Consider the following 21,991-nt stretch of genomic DNA (forward strand, 5'->3'; position numbering starts at 1 on the left):
TGGTAAACAGCAGGGGCCGCTCAGAAAGCGCCAGGCCTGCACCCGACACCGCACACCCAGGCCTGCACCCGACACCACGGCCGGCCTTCCCAGGACGCCACCACAGAGACAAAGGCGGGAAGAGGCTGGCACACGGCTTTGGCCCATGGGCGCCGGCGGAAGCAGCTGAAGCCAGTGCAGGAGGAGACCCCCGAATGGAGGCATGGCTACCGACACCACCTGCGTCTCCCACAGGAACACAGACGGTTCCGACTTTGCAATGCCATAAGCTCTATCCTAGGAAAAGCGAAGCAAAGCCGTGAGGCGCTGGCCAACCGTGGGCAAGGGCAGGGTATGACCTCGCCTGTTACCAGCATCAAGAAGACGAGAAAAAACAGACCAAGCCTGGCAGAAAACAGAAAGTGCGCTCCAAGCAGGACAGCCGAGCACTGCCCCGAGTTTGTTCTAATGAGTGTCCATGCATGGGTGCAGACACGTGTGCATGATCCGTGTGCATGTGTAGGTACACGGGTGCAGATGTGTGTGTTCTATGAGTGTTCCATGTGCTGAGTGTATGAGCAGAGGTGCATGTGTTCATGTGATGAGGGTGTCATCCATGTGCCGAGTGCACGTGCACGGGTGCAGATGAGTGTGCATGTTCTGTGTGCTGAGTGCACATGCACGGATGCAGATGTGCGTGCTCCGTGTGTGTGTTCTGTGTGCTGAGTGTGCGTGATCCATGTGCTGAGTGCACGTGCACAGGTGCAGACATGCATGTTCTGGGTGCTGAGTGTGTGTGATCCGTGTGCTGAGTGTATCTTCACGGGTGCAGACATGCATGTTCTGTGTGCTGAGTGTCTGTGATCCGTGTGCTGAGTGTATATTCACGGGTGCAGACATGCATGTTCTGTGTGCTGAGTGTGTGTGATCCGTGTGCTGAGTGTATCTTCACGGGTGCAGACATGCATGTTCTGTGTGCTGAGTGTCTGTGATCCGTGTGCTGAGTGTATATGCACGGGTGCAGATGTGCGTGTTCTGTGTGCTGAGTGCACATGTACTGGGTTGCGACACACACTGCTGTTCCCACTGTGTCTTGGGACAGAGACCTATGAGCTCTATTACAGCCACACACTGATGCCCCTGCCCCTCACCCCCAGGGCCCCAGTACCCAAGCAAGGGGCACCAGCCAGACATGCATGCAGACCTGTGTGGCAGCAGCTTGCATGCGTGTGAAGCCGCAGCTGGATTTCCTGCTGCCCAAAAGAGAGGAAGTGCCCTGAGATGAAGATCTGTGAGGAACAGAATGGCTGCAATCTCACGCCGGCCCCAGACGGGACCACACACCGCCGCCAGCCACACCAGGCGATGTGCAACAGGGTCCTCAGTGTGACAGTGAAGACTCCATGGACAAGCAAGACGGGACGAGCTCACATGAATGGGCACAGGAGAGAATTCGGAGCCGGCCTACCTAAATCCCCGGCCGACTTGATGTCGATGTTGTCAAAACCACTGCCAATCCGGACGATAATGCGGAGGGCTTTGAACTTCTCCAGGTCCTCCCTGGTGAGCGTGATGGTGTGGTACATCAGGGCCCCCACAGCCTCATTCAGGACCTGCAGCGAGGAGAAAGTACACAGGCTCAGCCCGGCACCTGCAGACCCTCGGGCTTGGCCTTCGGGGGTGGGGCTGAGCCCGGCTGGGAAATCAGCCTGTGGCCCTCAGGCTTGTTCCCCAAGCACCAGCCCGGACACTGGGAGAGGCTACATGATGCTTCCCTGCCATGCGCGGCCCCTCAACGTCTGCCCGGGCGTCCTGAGTCCCAGCAATTCCTGCCACAGCCTCCTCAGCTGCATGTAGGCTGCAGGCTGGCACTGGTCTGAGTCACCCGCTCCCCACTGTGGTGGCTGAGATGCTTCCTTTTGAGCGTGCGCCCTACCCTGAGACTCTGCTCAGCTTTGTGGAAGAAATGGGGTCCCACCAGGCGAGGACACAGGAGGGGGGTGCGGCAACACCCAGGAAGGACACTGAGCAGGTGCAGCTGGGTGGGGCGGCCAGGGCACCTGAGACCTGCAGGCCCGGGGGTGCGGGTAGAAAGTGGTGAGTCCCCGCGGCACACAAGCATGCGGGCAGATGCAGGCGGACGCCACCCAGCCCTAAGGACACAACCACAGGAGCACGCACTGCCCCCATGTCGCCCGAGAACCCGCCCAGAAATGCTGCCCATGGTGGGCACAGCATGGCTGGCGAGGCTCGGGTCTGTGTTCACAACAGTCACGTTTTTAATTTCAGTTTCCATGACAAATCCTACACCGGAACAGCTCCGATGAACGCAGACCCGGCACACAGCACAGCAGCCCAACCCTGGCACCTCCACTCAGCCAGCACATGGCATCGCTGTGGTCACAGCCAACCCCGCCCTGCCAAGGCCTCCCAGTTACCCCCAGCCCAGGGAGAGCAGGGGCAGCGTGGGGTGCAAAGGCACACAGGTGGAGCAAGTGCCCTAGGCAGAAGAACCAGGTGCAGCACTGGGCACAGGGTGGGGTGTGTGTGCACCACCTGCGCGTCCACCCACGCCACAAAAACACCCACCCGCACACGTCCATCCCACACACCCAAACACATCTACCCGCACACGTCCATCCCACACTCCCGTGCATGACAGCGCCCACCCATGGGTGCAGAGATGCACTGTGCAAACAGCCATGGCTGAGGACACCAGGACACACCACTGAGGCTCCCATGAGGACATGAGTCCCACCCACCACCTGTCCAGTGGGGCCCCAGTACTCCTGGTGGATCAACAGTGCAGGTTCAGCACAGAGGTTGCCGGGGCCTAGGGGACATCTTTCCCTCCCTTCCTGCCGTGCACGGAGCCTGTGGATCCCAGGCGGCAATGCCTGGGTTGTTGGACCGCAGGGCGTCCTGTGGGAGCTGACCCTGCCCGGGTCCTTGGCAGAGCAGCTGGTGTTGGGCCGGCATACGTGGGCAGGGTGAGGGCAGCCCCCAGGAAGACGCTCACCACCCAGCTGCAACCCCTTCTCCTACAGTGTCTAGACCTCCAGCTTCGCCAGAACAGACGATTCCCTTTGAGGCTGGCACAGCCTCGCTTCCCTCCTGCCCACTGCAGGGGACCTAGAGGAGAGGACCATGGAGGACCACGCAGACCAGGGCCACAGCAGAGGCTGGGCGGCAGGGCAGGGGAGCCCCGGGCTGGCCTGGGCATTCTCCAGGAAGAAGGTTGGAGCACCTCGGCTGCAGGAGGCAGGGAGGCATCTACCTGGACCAGAGGAACGCGTGTAGCACTCATCAGTTCATGGACAGGGCTGATGGCTGCCCCGGGCCTCCTGGGAGGGCTTTGAGGCTGCATGCGTCAGACCCCCTGGGGCACCAGACGCAGTGTGGACGGGGTGACCCCTGGTGCACCACACACAGCGTGGACGGGGTGGCCCCTGGGGCACCAGACGCAGCGTGGACGGGGTGACCCCTGGGGCACCAGACGCAGCATCGACAGGGTGACCCCTGGTGCACCAGACGCAGCGTGGACGGGGTGACCCCTGGGGCACCAGACGCAGCGTGGACGGGGTGACCCCTGGGGCACCAGACGCAGTGTGGACAGGGTGACCCCTGGTGCACCACACTTGACCAGACGTAGTGTGGACGGGGTGAGGCCACAAGGACAGTACGGGTGGGCAGAGGCCAGCAGTGGGCGACCGGTGCACAGCTGTGGTGGAGGTGAGCGGTGCGGCCAGGAAGACCCCTGCGCTGCATGGACTGGAGACGGGCGCCCACACACCAAGGAGGTGCCTCGGGCAGCTTGGCAGAGCAGCTGCAGCTAAAAGGGAGTCACCTGCAGGTGAAGCTTCATCAGCACCCACTGTGGGCAGGAGGGGCTGCGCATGCGAGCAGTGGGCAGAGGCGCAGTGGGAGATGGGCCCTGGGGTCAGGCACAGGCCTGGTGCCAGACGTGAGCCCAAGGGGCTGGCCCGGGCAGCAGGATGTGCGGGGGCCCCTCCCACGGTGTGTGTGCAGAGGTTCGGCATGGACAGGCTGGACAGACCCACACCACACAGGCTTGTGTGTACGCAGGCAACAGCCTGCTTTCACCCTGGGCATTGGCCATGGGCTTCGAAAAGTTGATTCTGAACTGCGGCACGTCACCTCCCGCACATTCGGATGAGACGGCATCAGATTCATGTGAATATGATGAATATTCATCTGCGCAGCCTTAAGGTTGCTTCCCGCGTTGGCTCTTCCGCGATGAAAATTTGTTTATCTCATCGAGATAAGTTCTGAGAAGCCAAAACGTGCACCAGCCAAGGGCCCTCCTTTGGGCTCCGGGTGCGCCCACCCAGCTGCAGCAGCTGAAGACCCAGCTGAGCTGTGAAGCGCAAGCTGCCTCCCTGACGAGGCTTTCATCACTTGCCTGTGCACGATTCTTAGTACACTTTTTTCAGGTCCTTGCCCTTTTCCCTACTGAATACATGTTTAACAACGTAGTATTAGGTGAAAGCATTCTCACTACAGGAGTCTGAACACGGCTCGGGGACCCCATGCCCCGACCTCCGCCACGTACCAGGTTGGCCTGTGCCCAGATGCAGGGCCAGAGCTGCTGGCGTGCACGCTTTACCACATGGCAGCCACGTCATCCACAGGTCCACAGGCCAGGGTGCCACAGTGGTCGTCAGCCTCAGGGTCTACCCTCCTTTCCCCCTCGTGGCTCCACGTGGCTGCTCCACCCCGCCTGTTGCATTGGTCTCTCATGGAGGAAGTCTGCAGGAGGTGGGTGCAGCCAGGTGTGTCCCTTTAGATCAGGACCCAGCAGCCTCCCAGAAACCACCTCCAGCCAACACCCACTGATGTGTACCCTCCACCGCCAGGGGCTCAGCCCCACTCTGCTCAGTGCCCTCAACTCCAGTGCTCAGAGAGGCTGGGGAAAGCCGAGTGCCCAGGAAGCTCGGCTGCCACCAGGCTGGTAACAGACCCCAGGACATGGCATCCGGCTCTTGGGGGTCAGGAAGGGGCCTGCCAGGCCCACCTCCTGCCATGCAGTTCCGCCACCTGCTTCTCCTGTGCTCAGGACTCGATGACGTCGCACTTACCTTTCCAGACCTCATGCACAGGTGTGGCTTACTCTGTGAAACTGCTGCTCACATCAGGTCACCATCAGGGCAGATGTTTCTCTACAACACGCAGCCACATGCAGGCTCAGGGTGGGGCTGGGCCGAAGACCGCAGGTTTCAGATTTCCAGAGAAACTGCCAAAGCACCATCGAGACTGGCACGGTCGTTTCTATTCCATATGAGGGGACAGGCTCAGGCTCCCTCAGCACGGCTGGTGCAGGGCTCGGCGCAGGCCAGGCCAGTGGTTACCGGCGGTGACTGCTGCACCTGTGAGAACCCGGGAGGCGCACCCCGGTTCTCATACACCGCTCCGTCTGTACCAAACGCCACCACCCTCATCCATTTTCTGTCGGGGTTTTTCTGTTTCTGCTGATTGGGAGGAGTCTTTGAATGCATAAACTTTTTCATGTATTTATTTTACAGCCACGATCTCGCTGGACTGCAGTGGTGTAATCATGACTCGCTGCAGCCTTGACCTCCTAGGCTGAAGCAATCCTCTGGCCTTGGCCTCTGGATATGCTGGGATTACAGGCACAGCCCCTGCACCAGCTCTGAGTATATCAGACATTCACCCTTAGGCTGGCACACAAACTGAAAATACCCAACCCCTACCTCTCACCTGTTTTTATTTTTAAAATTTATTTTGCTGTATCATTCTTTCTTTTTTTCCTTTTTGAGACAGAGTCTTGCTCTGTCGCCCAGGCTGGAGTGCAGTGACACGATCTTGCCTCACTGCAACCTCCGCCTCTTGGGGTCAAGAGATTCTCCTGCCTCAGCCTCCTGAGTATCTGGGACTACAGGCGCGCCCCACTACGCGTGGCTAATTTTTGTATGTTTAGTAGAGACGAGGCTTCACCATGTTGCCGAGGTTGGTCTCGAACTCCTGACCTCAAGTGATCCACCCGCCTCAGCCTCCTGAAGTGCTGGGATCATAGGCGTGAGCTGCTGCACCCCCCCTTGCAATGTTGTTACTTCTAATTGCCATTTAATCAAAGTGACCCTTTCCTCTGTAATACCACATTTTCTACAGAAAACATTGTGTTTTCTGTATTGTCATAACCTCAGGTAATAAACACATTCTCTTGCAAATGTTCCTCTAATTGCTCTTCATTCAAACACGTGGCCGCTTCCGTAGGCAATGAGCATCTGCGGTCAGGGGAGCTGCGGCAGTTCCTGAACGGCCACCCCAGGGGCCCCAGAATTCACCGACTCCCCAGTCCTCGGCCCACACACCTGAAAAGCCACTGCCTGAGTCCTTGGGTCCTGCCGGTGGGGCGGCCGTCTCTGGTCCTCTGTCCTGTCCACTCTTGGTGGTACCAACGCTGCCCAACTGGGTCTTCTAGACCCGAGAGTGGGTCCTGGGGTCTGGACGTGCCCTGCGGGGGCCACACCGCACCCGAGGCTCAGCTGGGCACTGGGCAGCCTGGAAACAGGCCCCTGCATACGGCGATGGGGTCTCTGTCCTCTTGGTCCTGGAAGCCACTGTGACCCGGTATTAAGGTCAGAGCCCACGGCAGCCTGTCTCTGTGCTGGCCGCCAGCAAGAGACCGAGGGGCTCCGGGCCTGTCCTGCACTCCATTGCCACGACAACGCCAGCCTGTGTGTTTTTCTGGGATTTCTAATCACTTCGTTTCCTGCACAGCCCCAGCACCTCTGTCTGGCGGGGCTTTCTGGTGGCCTCCCCACCCCCAAGGCCTGGAGATGTTTGTCTTGCAGGAGTGCAACTGTCCAGCTGGCTGCAGGTCCTCGCAGGCCACTGCGTCCTGTGCCCTCCTGGAGCCGCCCTGCCGCTCCAGGCCCTGGAGCCCACACCGGACGCAGCCTCCGGGCTCCAGGGCTTCCTTTTGCTTGCTCAGCAGTTTGCTCAGTTGCGCGGTGCTGCGCTGAAAACCCTTCTCCTGTGGAAATTCCAAAGCAGGCGGGTGGGGCTGGGCTGAGTCTTGTGTCCCGGTGGGTGACAGCTCCCACCCATGGTATCGGTAAAACCCTAATCCTGAACCTGAACAGTGGGGCGCCTCCCAGGCCCCGACATGCTTCCCGTTCTTCCTATGACCGCACTGACGATATCACATTCTCTCCCTCCACGGCACTCAGACAGCGGCGACATCCAACCAGCTATGTGGGAAGTTTCTGCCCCAGGAGGCAGAAATTCCTGACTAACAGTGGCACATGAAGCAGGCGTTCAGTTTCTTCCCACGCCAAAGCCTGGAGACAGGTGGCCTGCGGCCCCGCTGCCCTCTCCACAGCCATGAGGGTCCCTGCCTCCTGTCTTGTTGCTCCACAGTTCCCAACACGCGGCTCCCCTCACGGTCCAAGGTGGCTACCCAGGGTTCCAGCCAGCAGGGACAGGGAGGGGACGGCAGGGAGAGGCCCTGCTCCCCTCTGTGCTGGAGCTCAATCCTTTGGCCACCCCTAGCGGCAAGAAAGCGTGGGCAGCCAAGTCCTCCCGCAGGACCACACACTGTGAAATGTGGACTCGGCATCCAGGTGACCCCCGCTGACTCCACACGCAGCCCCGGGAGGCCTCGGCTTCTCTTCCCATCTCTGGCTTCTGCAATGTCCCTGTGTCTTCGAGCTTCCTGTTTTTATGAGATTTTCACTCATGTTTTTAATTTCAAGCTCTCCTAGTTCTCGGGGGCTCCTCTCTGTGGCGCCAGCTCTGCTTCTGGTTAGGGGCTGCTTCAGGCCCCTCCGGGATGCCAGGACGGTTCCCAACACTCTCGTCTCTTCCAAGAATCCAGATGCATCCGTTGGGGCAGTTTTCTGTGTATTTACCTTGTCCTTTCTCTGCCCTGGGCTGTGCAGCCTGGGTGGGGAGCAGGAAGTCTGTCTCATGCCAGGGCCCACGCCGGCCCCACCCGACCACTCATCTGCATTTTATATGAACCTGTCAAGGCAGTTTGGGATTACTGCAATTTTAGTAAAACATCTGTTTTGCCTTAGTTTTCCATCTGTTGGCAAAACTTGTTTGAGTATTGTTTACGACACTGAAAGTTTTCTACGAGCCTCTTTTTTCATTCCTACGTGTATATCTTTAATACGAACCCAGCTTCCCAATGAGAAAACTGTACCTCACAAAGGGCACTGTCAAAACCGAGCTGGTGCCACACACTCCCTCAGGTGTGCACCACGGACAGTTCAGCCGCAGCCCCTCGCATGCGTGTGGACACGCCCGTGTGATGGGCCAACGTGCCCATGTGCCGATTCCAGACACCGGCCTGCCGGCGGCTCCCCCACCCGCAGCCCGGGCCACTGTTTCCATCACGCTAATTCTATCACCTGGGGATGAAGAGATTATACAGTGTGCACCCCTTGAAACCGGCTTTTTCACTCGCCATCACGCTGCCGAGATCACCCAAGGTGTGGCAGGGACCCAGAGTTCATAACTGTTGCTGAGGAGGACACTGAGGGAGGCGGCCAGCATTCGCCTGGCCACTCACCCACTGAAGGGCAGCCGGTAGGGGGTGTCCTTCTGGTTTGGTCTATGGTGAGTTAAGCTGCTAGGGAGCATGACGTGCTAGGGAGCTGCGTGTGGACGCGCATTCCGAGTCTCCCGGATAAACGTGTGGCCACTGGGCACGTGGACGCACATTCCGACTCTCTGGGATAAAGGAGTGTGGCCAGTCGGCTGCATTACAAGCACGCATCTAACCACGCGAGAAACCGTGAAGAATCTTCCAGAGCGAATGCCCCAGCAGACGCTCCCGGCAGACCACGCATATTTTTAACATCAGGTTTTCCTCTGTCCGTTTTGGAAATGCTTTTGCTGTCGTCATCACTTCCAGCCCCTTCCCTCTCCTGTTCTGAAGTTTCTGCAAGAGCGACCCTTCCTCATCTCGCCCTCTCCCACGTTCCCTCCTTCCCTCCTGTCCACTGCTGCCTGGTCAGCTGGTAAACCCACCCCTCAGTTCCCCGGTTCAGCTTCGGCGTTTCTCAGATCCACATCTCATTTTCTCCCCTAACGACGCCCGGTCCAGGGTCATGGGCTCTTCGTCGGGTGTCTGGCCCAGCCTCCTGGGGGTTGGGCTGGGGTGATCGGCCCTTGGGCAGCATGGAGAGCTCCTGTGGGTGGCGCCGCTTCCCTGGCTTCTGCGTTTTGCACATCTCCTTGACTGCCTGGTTACCTCTGCTTGCATGTGATGGACCCCGCACCAGACGATGATTTGTAGAAATGACCCGAGGCCTGGGCTGACGCTGTCTTCCTCTAAAGAGGCCGTCCCACTTCTTCCTGCCAGGCACCTGGGGCCGGCAGAGCGGGGTCCCCGAAAATCCAGATTCAAGATTTCCCGGAGATCAGCAGGCTGGGTGCCGATCGTGTGGAGCATCAGAGTCCAAGTCACCCTCACTCCAGGTATCACCCTTCGGGCCATGGATATCCCGGCAGGGCCCCACACCCAGCAGGCCAGCGATGCCACCAAAGCCAAATTCAGCCTCTCAGCCACTTCTTCCAGAACAGCCAACACCCCAGGCCAGAGTCGGCAAGGCCCGCCCGTTCCTGCAGGTTCTAGGCCTCTCCGGGTTGCAGCCCGTTCCTGCAGGTTCTAGGCCTCTCCGGGTTGCAGCCCAGGCCTGGCTCTATTCTGTGAGCTCCTGGGGGCCCACCTTCTTCGTCTGTCTTCAGGGAAAAGCTGCTCTGAATCACCGATCCCCGGCTACAGGTGGAAGCCAGACCAACCTAGTTCTCATCATAGAGGAGCCTGTGGGTCTCCCGAGCAAACGCGAATCAGGAAAGCTGCCCAAAGGCTGCTCACTGCTGGACCACAGCCAGGTCGCGGGCAATGCCGAGACCGCCCATGTGAAGACCGCTGCGCAGCTGGGGCCGGGGGAAACACCTCACTCCACCCCCGCCACAAAAGCTGGCATCCCAAGGACCTGCTCTCTGGGAAAAAACTGAAAATGAATCAAGAAGCCTCAGGACAAACCCCTGTCCACCTCCTGATGGGGCTCAGGGCAAACCCCGTGTCCACCTCCTGATGGGGCTCAGGACAAACCCCATGTCCACCTCCTGATGGGGCTCAGGACAAACCCCGTGTCCACCTCCTGATGGGGCTCAGGGCAAACCCCGTGTCCACCTCCTGATGGGGTGCAGGAAAAACCCCATGTCCACCTCCTGACAGCGCAGGACGACTGGGACAGAGGCTGCTCCTGCCCCAGTGGCACCCAGACCTGCTGCGGCCTGGGCTTGCCGTGCTCCCGTCCCTCCCCACTCCCCTCCAGCGTGCGGTTCTGCCAGGCCCAGGCCACCACGTGGTGGTACCTTCTCGTGGATCTCCTGCGTGGACTGCGCGTCGCAGAAGGCCACAGTGGCCACGTCCTTCAGGATGGGCATCTCCACTGTGCAGTCCCGGCCATCCAGCAACGCCACCAGGGGCCGCGGGTGCAGGGGCCCGTTCATGATCGGAGGTCGGACGCCTGCAAGACAGAGGCAAGTGCTCAGTCTCGCACCACTGCGGCCCCGTGGCCACAACCCACTCCGCGCCACCCACTGCACACGGGCCAACGAGGGCCGACCGCCGGGGGTCTTCTAGTCTACGTGTTGTGATATTTGTAAAAAGTAAATTAAAAATCCACGGGAAAGACACACTCGTGCGTGCCTCAGCTCGCCGACTTGAGTAGACACAGACTGTGGACACCCACTACCATCTCCCGTGGGCGCAGGACCTCCGAGACCCTCCAAGGCCCCTCCGAGACCACCCGAGACCCTCCCAGACTCTGAGATCCTCCCAGATCCTCCGAGACCTTCCACGCCCTCCAAGACCCTCCGAGACCCCCCAAGAAATCTCCAGACCCTCCCAGGCCCTCTGAGACCTCTCAGACCCTCTGAGACCCCCCAAGACCCTCACAGACCCACCGGGACACCTCCAGACCCTCCCAGGCCCTTCGAGACCCTCCAAGACCCTCCCAGACCCTCTGAGACCCCCCGAGACCCTCCCAGACCCTCCGAGACCCCAGGGCAGCTCCATGAGGCAGGGGGACAGGAGGGACGCAGGACACTGGAGGACACAGATGGCAGCACGGGGCTTTGGGAACACGGTTGTCCCTTTCCTGCCTGGGCCACCGCGTGGCTGCCCGGAATCCCTGATGGGGTCACCAGTGTTTCATGTAGGACACCCCCCACCCTCTGCCTGGCATCACTTCCAATTATAGGTGTGAAGGGAAAAGAAACAGAACAAAGGAAGAAAAGGGTTAAAACCTATTAAAGTCCACTCTGCGCCCCTGACCTTCCGAGAAAGAGACGATTAAAGATCATTAACACCCATTCCTTTCGCATATGACGCAACTAAGCTTCTTCGGGGCCAACTGGAGAAATAAGGGGTCCGAGGCATCACAGAAGCACGGCAGCTTCCAGGCACCGCCCGACCGCCCCGTGCCAGGCAAGGAGCACCAGGTGGGGCCACTGTCAGCCCCACGGCAGCTGGGCAGAGGCAGAGCTGGGGCCAGGGGCCAGCTGGTCCACCCCAAAGACCGGCCACAGGAGACCAAGCAGCCCCCAGGACCGTTCGGCCAGCAGGAGGGGAGGCGCAGGACAGAACCGAGGAGCAGAGTGACCCAGCAAGCTCCCCAGTGGCCGCAGCCACAAGCACGCTCGGCCCAGTCTCCCACCCCATCCGCCGCCTCATCCGCCTGCAGGTGAGCAGAGGCCACCGAGCTGCCAGTATCCAGGAAGCAGGGGAGTGCCTCCTGGAACCCATGGCAGAGAAAAGAAACGCCCTGGTGGACAGCCCAGGGGTGCAGTGGGCCTGCAGCACACGCCTGCAGGGGACGGGGCATGGGTCTCCACTGACCACCCCAAAGCCGAGGGCTCCGAGTACGGCTGGGCCCATGCCCCTCCCGCGAGGTCCTCGCGCCCTGGCGTCCTCGGAGGAGCCACTGGCCATTCCACCCACCTGCCTTCAAGACAGGAAACCAGATCCCAAGCGTGAGGTCTGCACGGTCAAAACCGCGTCCTGGTTCGCCTTTTCCTTCATTCCCCCTGGACTGGAGCTGCCCACCAGCACCACAGGCAGCCGCCCAGTGACACTGCACGCGGCCTCCCTCCCCGCTGTGTGTGGTGGTGATGACTTCTCATGAGCAGAAAGGTTTATGTTGCTGTTTCTGAGTGAGTGGATAGACACCTGCTCTCAGTATCCTTTGATTTCCCTTCTGATGAGGAAGGCGTGGACACGCGGGACCACTGCAGACCGCTCAGCTGCGTCAGAAGCGCCTGGGGGGACTGTCGGGTGCTGGGTGAGTGGGAACCGGGTCCCTCCGCTGAACAGTGGGGAGGGGGGAGCAGGTGGAGACACCAGGCCCCATCAGGCTCAGGTACCCAAGGTGCCTCCTCACATCACCCATGAGCTGCCCCCGACCACCGTGCCAGGGTTCTCCTGGACAGCCCACCCTTGCAGGCTTGGGGACACACCCAGGAGGCTTCACAGTCACACGGCCTGTGCTGAAGCAGGCTTTGCAGCACCCCCCCAGCCCAAGGCTGTTTCCGACCGCACGCACTTCCGGGCCAGAGACCACAGACCAACCACAAGGAACAGCTCCACAGGGGCCGCGGCCCTGCTCCTGGGCCAGCCGGGTGGACACCTGAGATTTCCAGGGTTCCGTGTGGGGCTCCGCCCTCGTGCTGGTGGCCTCCACGTGGAGGCCCTCCATGCCTCTCAAACACTTTCCGACAGAAACAGACAGCAGACACCACGGACAGGCCTGACCACAGCTGTGCTCTGCCACCAGGTGTGCAGGAAGCTCTCCCTCGAGGGACACCTGTCCTCGCCCAGAGCACACTGGGGGCCGGGTGGCAGCAGTCGGGCCCGACGCCCGCATAGCCCAGGTCCCTCGACTTGATCCGAGGCAGTGCCTCCTCCACACGGTCGCAAAGAGACCAGCCGGCTTCACTCTGCCGCCGCCGCCAGGAACCCCTACCAACCTGACATCTCTTAATATGGGCTCAGCTTCCACGACCATGAATTCGACTTTTCAAAGCTTTTTATCTTCAGGATCCCCAGGCAGAACCGCGTCCTGTCTCGGAGCCTCATCCCACGTCCTTAATTGTCTCGAGCCAAAGCGCTCAGGCTTCTGATCCGCGGCAATCACTGAAGCCTGCGTCGGGGTCAAAGTCTTACTAAAAATCAAACACAAGAGACACATTAAAATGCCATCAAAGGTCCGACCAGAACTCACAGACTCCAGGGAACGCCTCAGAAGTGGACCTCACTGCATCTGCCACACCCGGGGCTGCTGTCTGGGACCTACCTGGACTCGGGGGCCTGCTGCCAGCCAGGGGCCCTGGCTCCTGCCGCACACACGAAGGGCGCTCACCCTGAGGTCGCAGTGCCAGGCCCGAGGCCGGGCCCCTGTGGCCCCTAGGCCAACTCCTGGGAACAGTCCCCCAGGGCTGCGGCCACCCCCACAGGCTCTAGCCGCACCCAGATGTCCCCAGTGTCCGAGAACCAGGGAGCGGAGGGCACAGGGTGTGTGCTGTGGGCAGGGTAACTGCGGAAAGGCTCTGCCTCCTGTTCTGGAAGCTTCTATCTCATGTCACCGATTCCCGGATCTCTGTGACCAGACAAGGACGTGGAACTTCCCAGGAGCCACCGGGAGAAGTGCTGCCGGCTTTCCAGCATCCAGCCTGGCACTGCCTGCCCTGAGCCACGCCGGCTCCACCTCCGACCCCCAGTGCATCCCAGCGACGCTCCCTCGATTCTCGCAAAACCACTGCTCAGCTCTTCCTGACCACTACGGCCAGAGCCTGGTGGGAAGCTGAGGGCACGAACCCCAATGGCTGAATACACAGGGACAGGGGGCACCTGAGGGGGCCAAGCCTTCCAGGGATGCAGCCCTGCAAGGTAGAGGGTGCTGGGAGTGCACACGATCGCCCAGCCCTCGGGAGGGTGTCACTGAGCTGCCCACGCCTGGCCCGTGCTCTGGCATGAAGACACAGCACAGGGGCTGACCCCAACGTGCAGCTGACATCAGGCTGACCAGGACAGGAGCCGGCCACCACCAGCCCGGCAGCGTGGCAGGTGTGGGCTGAGACGACTGCCTGCCAGGCCAGAAGGGGCCACTCAGCCAAGCCTAAGACCCTGGTAGTGTGCCGTAAGGCCGCCCCTGCCAGAGGTCTCGCAGACAAATCTCCGCCCCTCAGTTCCCTCTGCAGGATTCAAGCACACATGCCGACCGTCTCCAGCTTCCAGAGACACCATCACAGGGGCTGGGGTGCAGCCCTACGCACACACCTCCCATACAGGGTCCCCAACACCACTCCTCATGGCAGGTGCTGTGTGGGGCTCCCCAATGGAGGGCCCAAGAGCAACACTGGGGAGAGGGATCCCCATCGCCTGCGCCTGGGCCCCCACGACCTGTGTTGCAGCCTCCTGCCCTGAAGGCCGGATCTCCCCATGGCACCTGGATCCCGCATAAAAACAGAAATTAAAAAGACAGGAGAAAACTGCCTGAATGTCACATTTCACCCACGAGCTAGCCTGGCCAGGGGACAAGGCACCGTGCCACCCACGTCCAGCCAAACCCATCAATGCCAGCCGATACTGATCACTACCAGCCAATACTCATCAATACTGGCCAAACTTATTGATATGGGCCAATACTCATTGATACCGGCTGATACTCACTGATACCGGCTGATACTCATTGACACCGGTCAATACTCATCAATGCTGCCCATGGCGGCCCAGTACCGGCTGCTGCTCGTCACGCCCGGCCAATACTCAATACTGCCCACAGCAGCATGGCACCAGCCGCTGCTCCTGGAGGCTCATCGATACCCATCAATGCCGCTCAATGCTTATCAATACTGGCCAGTACGTGCCCACACCTGTGGCTCTGAGGAGGAAACGGATATGGCAAGGCCACCCTGGCCCTCCTGAAAGGACCCTGCAGTGAGGAGGCCGTGAGCTCCCGAGCTGAGGAACCTGCGGCAGGGCTCCCGTGGCCCTGCACTCCCTGGGCTGGCCCTGCCAGACCTGAGGGGCTGCACCCCATGCCACAGGGACCTCCTGCAGCTCCTTGCTCTGAGGCTGCCCCAGTTCAGGACAGACACCTGAGGCCCAGCACCTGGTTCTCCTCCAGGGACCTCTGTCTCAGAAACAGCCCTGGGGCAGGTCTGCGCACCATCTGCACCACCCTGGGACCACAGTGCACCCACAAAGCAGCCCCCTGCCGGGCCACACCTGCCCCACTGAGAGCCAGCGTCCGAGTCCTGCAGCCCCCACCCAGGGCAATGCCGGAGGCCACGCGCACCTCACGCCAGGGAGCTGGCCGGTCAGGGTCCAGGGCTCCGGCTCTTACCTCCCCCACACACTCCGAGGTGAAGGCACACGGCTCCCAGAGGGGCCTGTGCTGTCCAAACCCAGGACCCACACTGCTTTTCCTCATCAAAAACTCACAGCCGCACACGGCTCTCAGCTCAGCGGCACGAGGACAGTCTCCAGGTTCTCACCCTGCAGATGCTTCATGTCATGTTGTAAGGAAGCACTCAACCAACCCACGAGGGAAGTGAGTGTAGAGCACGTGGGAAGCTTGTGCTAGCTTCCTATTTTCCTGTAAATCTAAGACTGTTCTAAAACAAAAACTCATTGGGGGTGAGGTGAGGGGCAGCAGCTCCCAGGTTCTCTGGAGGCATCAAGTCCTGGGGGGCTGCACGGTGGCGGCCTGATGACCCCAGAGCCTCCTGGCCACGTCAACGCCCTGTCTCTGGACGCACATCACCAGCTGCTTGCCGGATCCTCCCTCCTGTTGGCCAGGCCTGCCTACTCGGCCCTGATCCACGTGTGTGCTGGGCTCAGTCCATTCTGGTCTGGAGAGGGACCAGGGTTGCCCCAGGCACACTGGGGGTCACCATGGGCTGGGACCTGCCCCGCTCCAGACAGCCACAGCGGGTCTCTGGGCACTGGGGCGGGGGGGGGGGTTCCAGGAAGTCCCAGGGGACACCAAGATGTGCCAGGACCAAGGGGCTGCCCCCATTCCTTCCCCAGCCTCAGCACCTGGTCCCCATCCCCACCTGCTCAGACCCAGGCTCGGCAGCCACCAACCCTCCATGACCCTCCACCGGCCAGCCCCGCTGGGCCAACCAGTCCACTCCCCTCCCTCGCGGCCTCTACCAGGGCGCTGTGTCCCAAAAGCCCCTCCTCACCAACCCCATCTTCTTCCCCTTCCCCACAGCAGCCCCTAAAGCCGCTGCCCAGGAAGGGCTCCCGACCACCAGAAGGGCACCCTGCCCTGTCCCCATAAGCCCTGATTACTCCGGGCTGGAGTAGCCCTCTCGTGACAAAGCTGTCCTGCCGTGAGTCCCCGGCAGCCATCTGGGCATTGGTGAGACGCCCCCTCTGGCTGTCCAGGCCTGGAGGCCCAAAGACTAGGGCCTGGCTGTGCTGTCCAGCCAGGGGCTGATGTGAACGAAGGCTGTACACAGCCTGACCCGGAGCCTTCCGGTCCTGAGATACAGCCACCTGCCACCCAGAGGAAACTGAGCCCCATCCTGCAATGGCAGAGAAGGCAGGCCCCCAAGAGGGAGCCGCACAGTAGCATGGAGCCACTGGGCTGAGAGCATGCGGCCACCGGAACCTCCCCCAGACAGACATGGCCCCTCACCCACAGGTTGATACAGCTCCTCCGATGACAGCACCCCAGACACTGCCCAAGTCATCCATGAGCCGATATGGCACCTCGGACAGCAGCATCCCTGTGAGCCAGGGAGCCACGGCACTCCACGGGGCCTGCAGGGCCGCATCACAGCTCAGAGGACACAGCGTAGGGGCTGCGATCAAAGGCACGGATTTGCCAGCAAGATTCCTCTCCAGGACATCCATGGAGCCGCATGTTTCCCCGTTTGTTCAGCGAGCACACGCACATAACCTGTGAGCTCCAGGAACCCCCAGAACGCCACCTTCCTGGCTCCTACCACGCGTGGGTATCAGGGATACACCCTTCCTCCCCTTCCCAACATTCTACACACAACACCACTGGAGAGGCAGCCTCGGATGCCTCTGAGGCTCCTGCCAGCCATGCAGACAGGGCAGCCCAGCAGCCCCCACACCCCAGATGGGCGGCAGGTCAGGGTGGCACGGGAGGGCAGGGTGACACGGACAGCAGGGAAGAGTGGCACGGGAGGGCAGGGTGGCACGGGAGGGCAGTGTGACACGGGCGGGCAGGATGGCACAAGCAGGTCAGGGTGGCACAGGCAGGCAGGGTGGCACATGTGGGTAGGGTGGCACGGGTGGGCAGGGTGGCATGGGCAGGAAGGGTGGCTTGGACCACACCAGACCTGGAGAGTTCATGGCGGTGCCAGCGGAGGATGCAGAAGGGGCCTGGTCCCAACACCACCCACACCTCTCTCAGGGCCATAGCCCCAACGCCTCCCCATCCAGACCAACTGGGCTTCCCTCAGGGCCATCCTCACTCTCCTTCAACACCCATGAGAACTGGCACCACCTGGGGCCGCCCAGAGAGACAACTCAAGGTTAATGTTTGGCTCGACAAAGGGCCACCAAGAGATTTCTGGCTTCACAGGAAAAAAAACGAACATTTCCTCGTGGGAGATACCACGTGGAGTGTGTGGCTGGAGAGGCTTCTGGAAAGGACGGTCAGTGACGCAGGTGGCACCTTGTGGGTTACCCCGACCCAGTGCGGGGGACCGCAGTGGGCTCCGGCCACTGCAGCCAACAATGGAGGACCCGAGGGTCCAGACACTCCCGGCACAGAGCTCTTACCCACAACTACCAATATCCAGCGACCACCAGAGGACCCCGGCGCTCCGACCAGCATTCAGCCGCAGAACCCGTACGACACCGCCTGCTGCCTCCACCACCTCCTGGCCACCCCTGGGCCCTAGGCCAGGCCTGCACCGTCAGCACCACCCGGACGGAGCCCTCTCCAGCCCCGAGTGGAGTGAAAAACGTTAAGTCTTTCTACAAGGAGAGTCACCCGGGGTAAACACCTCACAGGGCACACGCCTTTGACTTGGGCACTGCATGGGGAGCACCAGGGCACAGCCGGGCACAAAGCGCTGCCTGAAGAGTTCTCAGCAACACTACTGGTGCCAGCCGCACGCCTCTTGGCTCAGCGACGCCACCGCCAGCTCAGACCAGGTCACATTCTGGGGGCACTGGCCACAGGAAGTTGAAAGGGCAAGTTACAGAGGAGAAAAACCAGAAAAACTGCCAGACTGGTGGGGAACCAGGTACGGCTGGACGGCCACCTCTAAGCCCTGAGGGAAGAGACTGGGCCTCTCGAGCCGGGGCCCGTTTCCTGGAGAGCATGACTACTTCTGTCCAGGGTTCCTCCAGAAAAAATTTATTAACCGAGTGACTGTTAACAGTGGCTGTCTGCTGGATAATGGAACCTTACACTACAAATGTCCGAAGAGTGGGGGCTCCCAGCCCTTGGGGGAGGCAGACAGGACCAGCCAGCATTTCCAATCCCCCCAGGACATGGCTGGGGTCGGCTCTGCGCCAAGCCCACAGGACTGGGCCAAGGCTCATCCCACTCTGGTATCAGAGGGACAGGCCCAGCTCACAGTCCTGTGCACCCCGGGCCAAGCCTCCCCTCCCACCCCCATGTTCTCAGGTTAATGACAAGTGTATAGAAGACAAGATCCTACTCGCTGACATCCCCAACAACACGCCCACCTCTCAGAACTAACAGCTGCCCTGGTCAAGGCTGACAGGAAGAAGTGCATGTTGGGGACATGGCAGACACCACAAAAATGGCCGGGCAGGCGGACGAGGCACCCCCAGGAGTGACCAGTTGCGGCCCCCAGTGCATGACCCTCCCAGAGCTCCACAGAGGACGCCTGCATGGAAGCAGGTGCTCAAAGATGGGCGACAGAATCACAGAGAGCAAAAGGCGTCTGCGGAGCCAACAGCGCCAACCAGGAGCCAAACCCAGACCCTAGAAGGAGGTGACCAGGCCTGGGCAGGCAGGGGAGACCTGGGAGGCCGAGTGCTGAGGCCCAGGGCAGAGCCACGCCCTACAAAGTTCCAGGACACAGAAAGGGGGACCCCCAAACCGCAGCTGTCATCCTCAGCTGCAATGGCAAATAGCTACCCCACGGTTCTGCCCCAACCCTGCCCCAAGCTGCAGATGGGGACACAGACGCGCAGAGGCCACGCGCTAGAAGCTCAGCGGGGACGGCCGCGGTGCGGGCCCAGCCGCCAGCGCCGTTTTCTTCCCGAGGGATGTGTGCTCCCTGCCGAGCTCCTACAGAAACGGAGGAGAGGCCGGGGACTGGGTAGGGGGAGGGGGGGCTCGGGCTCCACGGAGCACCCTGCGCACCCGCCGCCTCGGCCCTGGCTCCGGGCTCTCTAGCCCCAACTCTAAGGGTTTCACCTCCCCACTCAGGGCACCGGGAAGGGCGCGACCGCCTTCCCTTTTCCCCAGTGGAAGAGAATTCTGTCCCGGCAATCACGGAGACTACAGCAAAAGGGATCTGGCCCAGGCCGGGCTTCTAGGCATCGGCGCCCTTGGAGGCCGCCAGAGAACGCTCCAGTCTCGGCCCGCGGCTCAGGCGCACGGACTCTGCCTTTGCTGCCGGGTCGAGGGAGACAGAGGCTCCGCGGAGCGGCCCGGGCCAGCTCAGGACGCGGGCGCTGCAAGATGGCGAAGGTGGCAAGCCCGGCGCCCGCCCGTGCTCCCTGCTTCCGCGGCCGCAGCCCGCAAAGAAGGCACCCCAGGACCTGGGCGGGCCCAGGCAGAGGCAGGTGGGGGCGCTGGGCCGGTCCGGGACCTCGCGGGAACGGAGACCCCGGGGCCTCCCGCGTCACCGCCGGGGGCTGCGCTTTGGGACCGGTCTGAGGGCGGCGACCTCCTCCACGGTCAGACCCGGCACCCGCGCCCCGTCCCCTTCCCCCACAGCGCGCGGCCACGGTCGCCGGCGGCCTCCGGCCGGGAGGAGGCACGCTCCCGCGAGTGGCCCGGGAGCGCGCACCCCAGGACACCCCGAGCTGCGCACGGCTCACGCCCCACCCCGGACCCGCAGGCCCAGCCGCGGGGTCATGACCCGGGACGGGGTAGCGGCCGGGGATCGGGACTCGGGGTGCCGTCCCGGGTCCCACGGGGCTGGGGGTCGGTGGAGCTGGGGGTCCGGCGGGGCAGCCCAGACGCCCACAGGCCCTTTTGTGTCACCTGCGCGGGCCGCGGACGGGGAGGGCAGACTGCGGCGCTCGCGCACACGCAGCGGCCCGCGCATGCGCAAGACCCTTCCCGCGGTCCCGCCCCCGACCACGGCCACGCGCGGACGCCGGCGCGCACGCGCACTCGCACACAAAGCCGGCGGCCCGCGGGCGCGCGCTCGGTCCGCCCCCGCGACCCCCGCCCGCGCGGCCCCCGCCCCGCCCCGCCCCCGCCCGCGGCCGGAAACGCGCGCGCGCGCGGCCTTACCAAGCGGCAGGCCCTTGTTGAGCAAGTGCGAGCTGCCCATCGAGAGGCGCGAGCGGCCGCGGGCCCCGACCACTCCGGCGCGCTGCGCCGCCGCGAGCCCGGCGCGTGGGGCCGCCTCGGCGCCGTCCGCTGCTCCGCCCGCCCGCCTGCGCCTGGCCGCCGCCGTGCCGAGTCTCCGCCGCGCCGCTGAGCCGCGCTCCGACGACCGCGCGGGCGGGGACACGGCGGCGCGCGCGGGCGGGGCCTCGCGGTTGGTCTCCTGGTTCCCGGCGCGGGCGGCGCACGGACTCACGCGGGCGGCTCAGGGCCCGCCCGGCCGGGACGCGGCTGCGGGGCGGGGCGGGAGCCTGGTGGGAAGCTTGCGGAGGCTGCAGCCCGCCAGAGACCCCGGGCTCGGTGTTCCGCACGTTCTAAACCGCCTGTCCCCGAGGAAGGCCGGCAGGGTCGGGCCGGGCTCAGCGCCGCTGGGGGGAGCGCCGTCCGCCCCGAGGACCCCTGCGGGACGGCGCCGGGCCCGGAAGCCGAGACAGGGCCGCCCACGTCAGCGCCCGGCGCGGGCCCCAACGTAAATGGCGCTCCTCCGCGCCGCGGCCGCCCCGCTGCCTTCCTGCTCCGCCGGCCGCCGCCCTCCCGCTTCTCGCCCCGCGGCCTGGCCCGTGCGCCTCCGGGGAGTTTGTCCTTGCGGTCCCGCTGGCCCCTGGGCTGGCCAGGGGCACCGAGGCCGCGGGCCGCCATCCCCCCCACCCGGGCCCTGATTTACCGTCCGAGAGCCGGCGGCACATGGGGCCCCGGGAGGAGAAGCGCGCCCGCCCCAGTGCGTCCCCAGGCGGGGGGACCCCGACTCCGGGAGGGGCCGCGTCCTGCCCGGCCCGGAAAGTTCAGGGCTGGAGAACCCCCTCCCCGACCCCGTCTCTTTTAACAAGAGTAGGTTTTGCAGCTAACCAACGTCCTGGCAGCTCAGCTCTGCTTTCCCTTTAAGCATTAATATCAAAGCCCTGCCTGCAGCCGGTGACGCCCCGACCCGGGAGGGCACGAAAGTCCCTTCAGGGAGAGGCCGCACCGGGCCTGCTCACCCAGGGGCTGCCCCTGCAGACTCTCCCAAGGGGCCCAGGTATAGTCCTCGCGCCGCGAGTGGACGCTTCCATCCACCCCATGGAGAGGGCCTCTGCGCGTGTCTACTCTGAGCCCTCTGGAATGCTCAGATAGTTGCATAATTTCAGAAACCACGGCATGGAGACGGAATGATGCAGACTGCTATCCGTGAGACACCTGCTGTAGTTTCGCTGTGGTTCGTGAGGACGCATCCTGGGCTGCCCTGAGAAGCCCACGTCTCCCCTTCGAGGCCTGGGAAGACCTCCGACCCCGCTGACAATGCTGGGCCCTCAGCCAGACCTGCCCTGCGTGCCACTTTCTGTTCTAAGATCGGGCTGCCGAGCTGTGGCCTGGAGGAAACCTGGCAGGTGTCACCAGAGCTTTGGGGAGGGTGGGGCCCTGTCGGGGAAGCCCAGTGGGAG

At 62.6% G+C, this 21,991-nt stretch overlaps 1 protein-coding gene across 9 annotated transcripts in view; it reads right to left on the reverse strand.

The window, feature by feature from the left end:
* CTBP1 (C-terminal binding protein 1) overlaps positions 1 to 21,346 on the reverse strand; it is a 36,925-nt gene extending 15,579 nt beyond the window's left edge. For 2 of the 9 annotated variants that reach the window (XM_055246571.2, XM_055246569.2), the window contains exons 1-3: positions 20,478 to 20,692; positions 10,357 to 10,511; positions 1,448 to 1,592 (exon numbers count right to left, since the gene is read on the reverse strand). In XM_055246571.2, coding sequence (XP_055102546.1) covers positions 1,448 to 1,592; positions 10,357 to 10,511; positions 20,478 to 20,517 — 340 coding nt within the window. In that variant the 5' untranslated portion in view covers positions 20,518 to 20,692. The other 7 variants (XM_055246577.2, XM_055246573.2, XM_055246574.2 and 4 more) reach the window with 7 other exon arrangements.
* Positions 21,347 to 21,991: the final 645 nt, after the last annotated feature.

This window comes from Symphalangus syndactylus, chromosome 16, assembly GCF_028878055.3.
Source record: "Symphalangus syndactylus isolate Jambi chromosome 16, NHGRI_mSymSyn1-v2.1_pri, whole genome shotgun sequence".
Lineage (NCBI taxonomy): Eukaryota > Metazoa > Chordata > Mammalia > Primates > Hylobatidae > Symphalangus > Symphalangus syndactylus.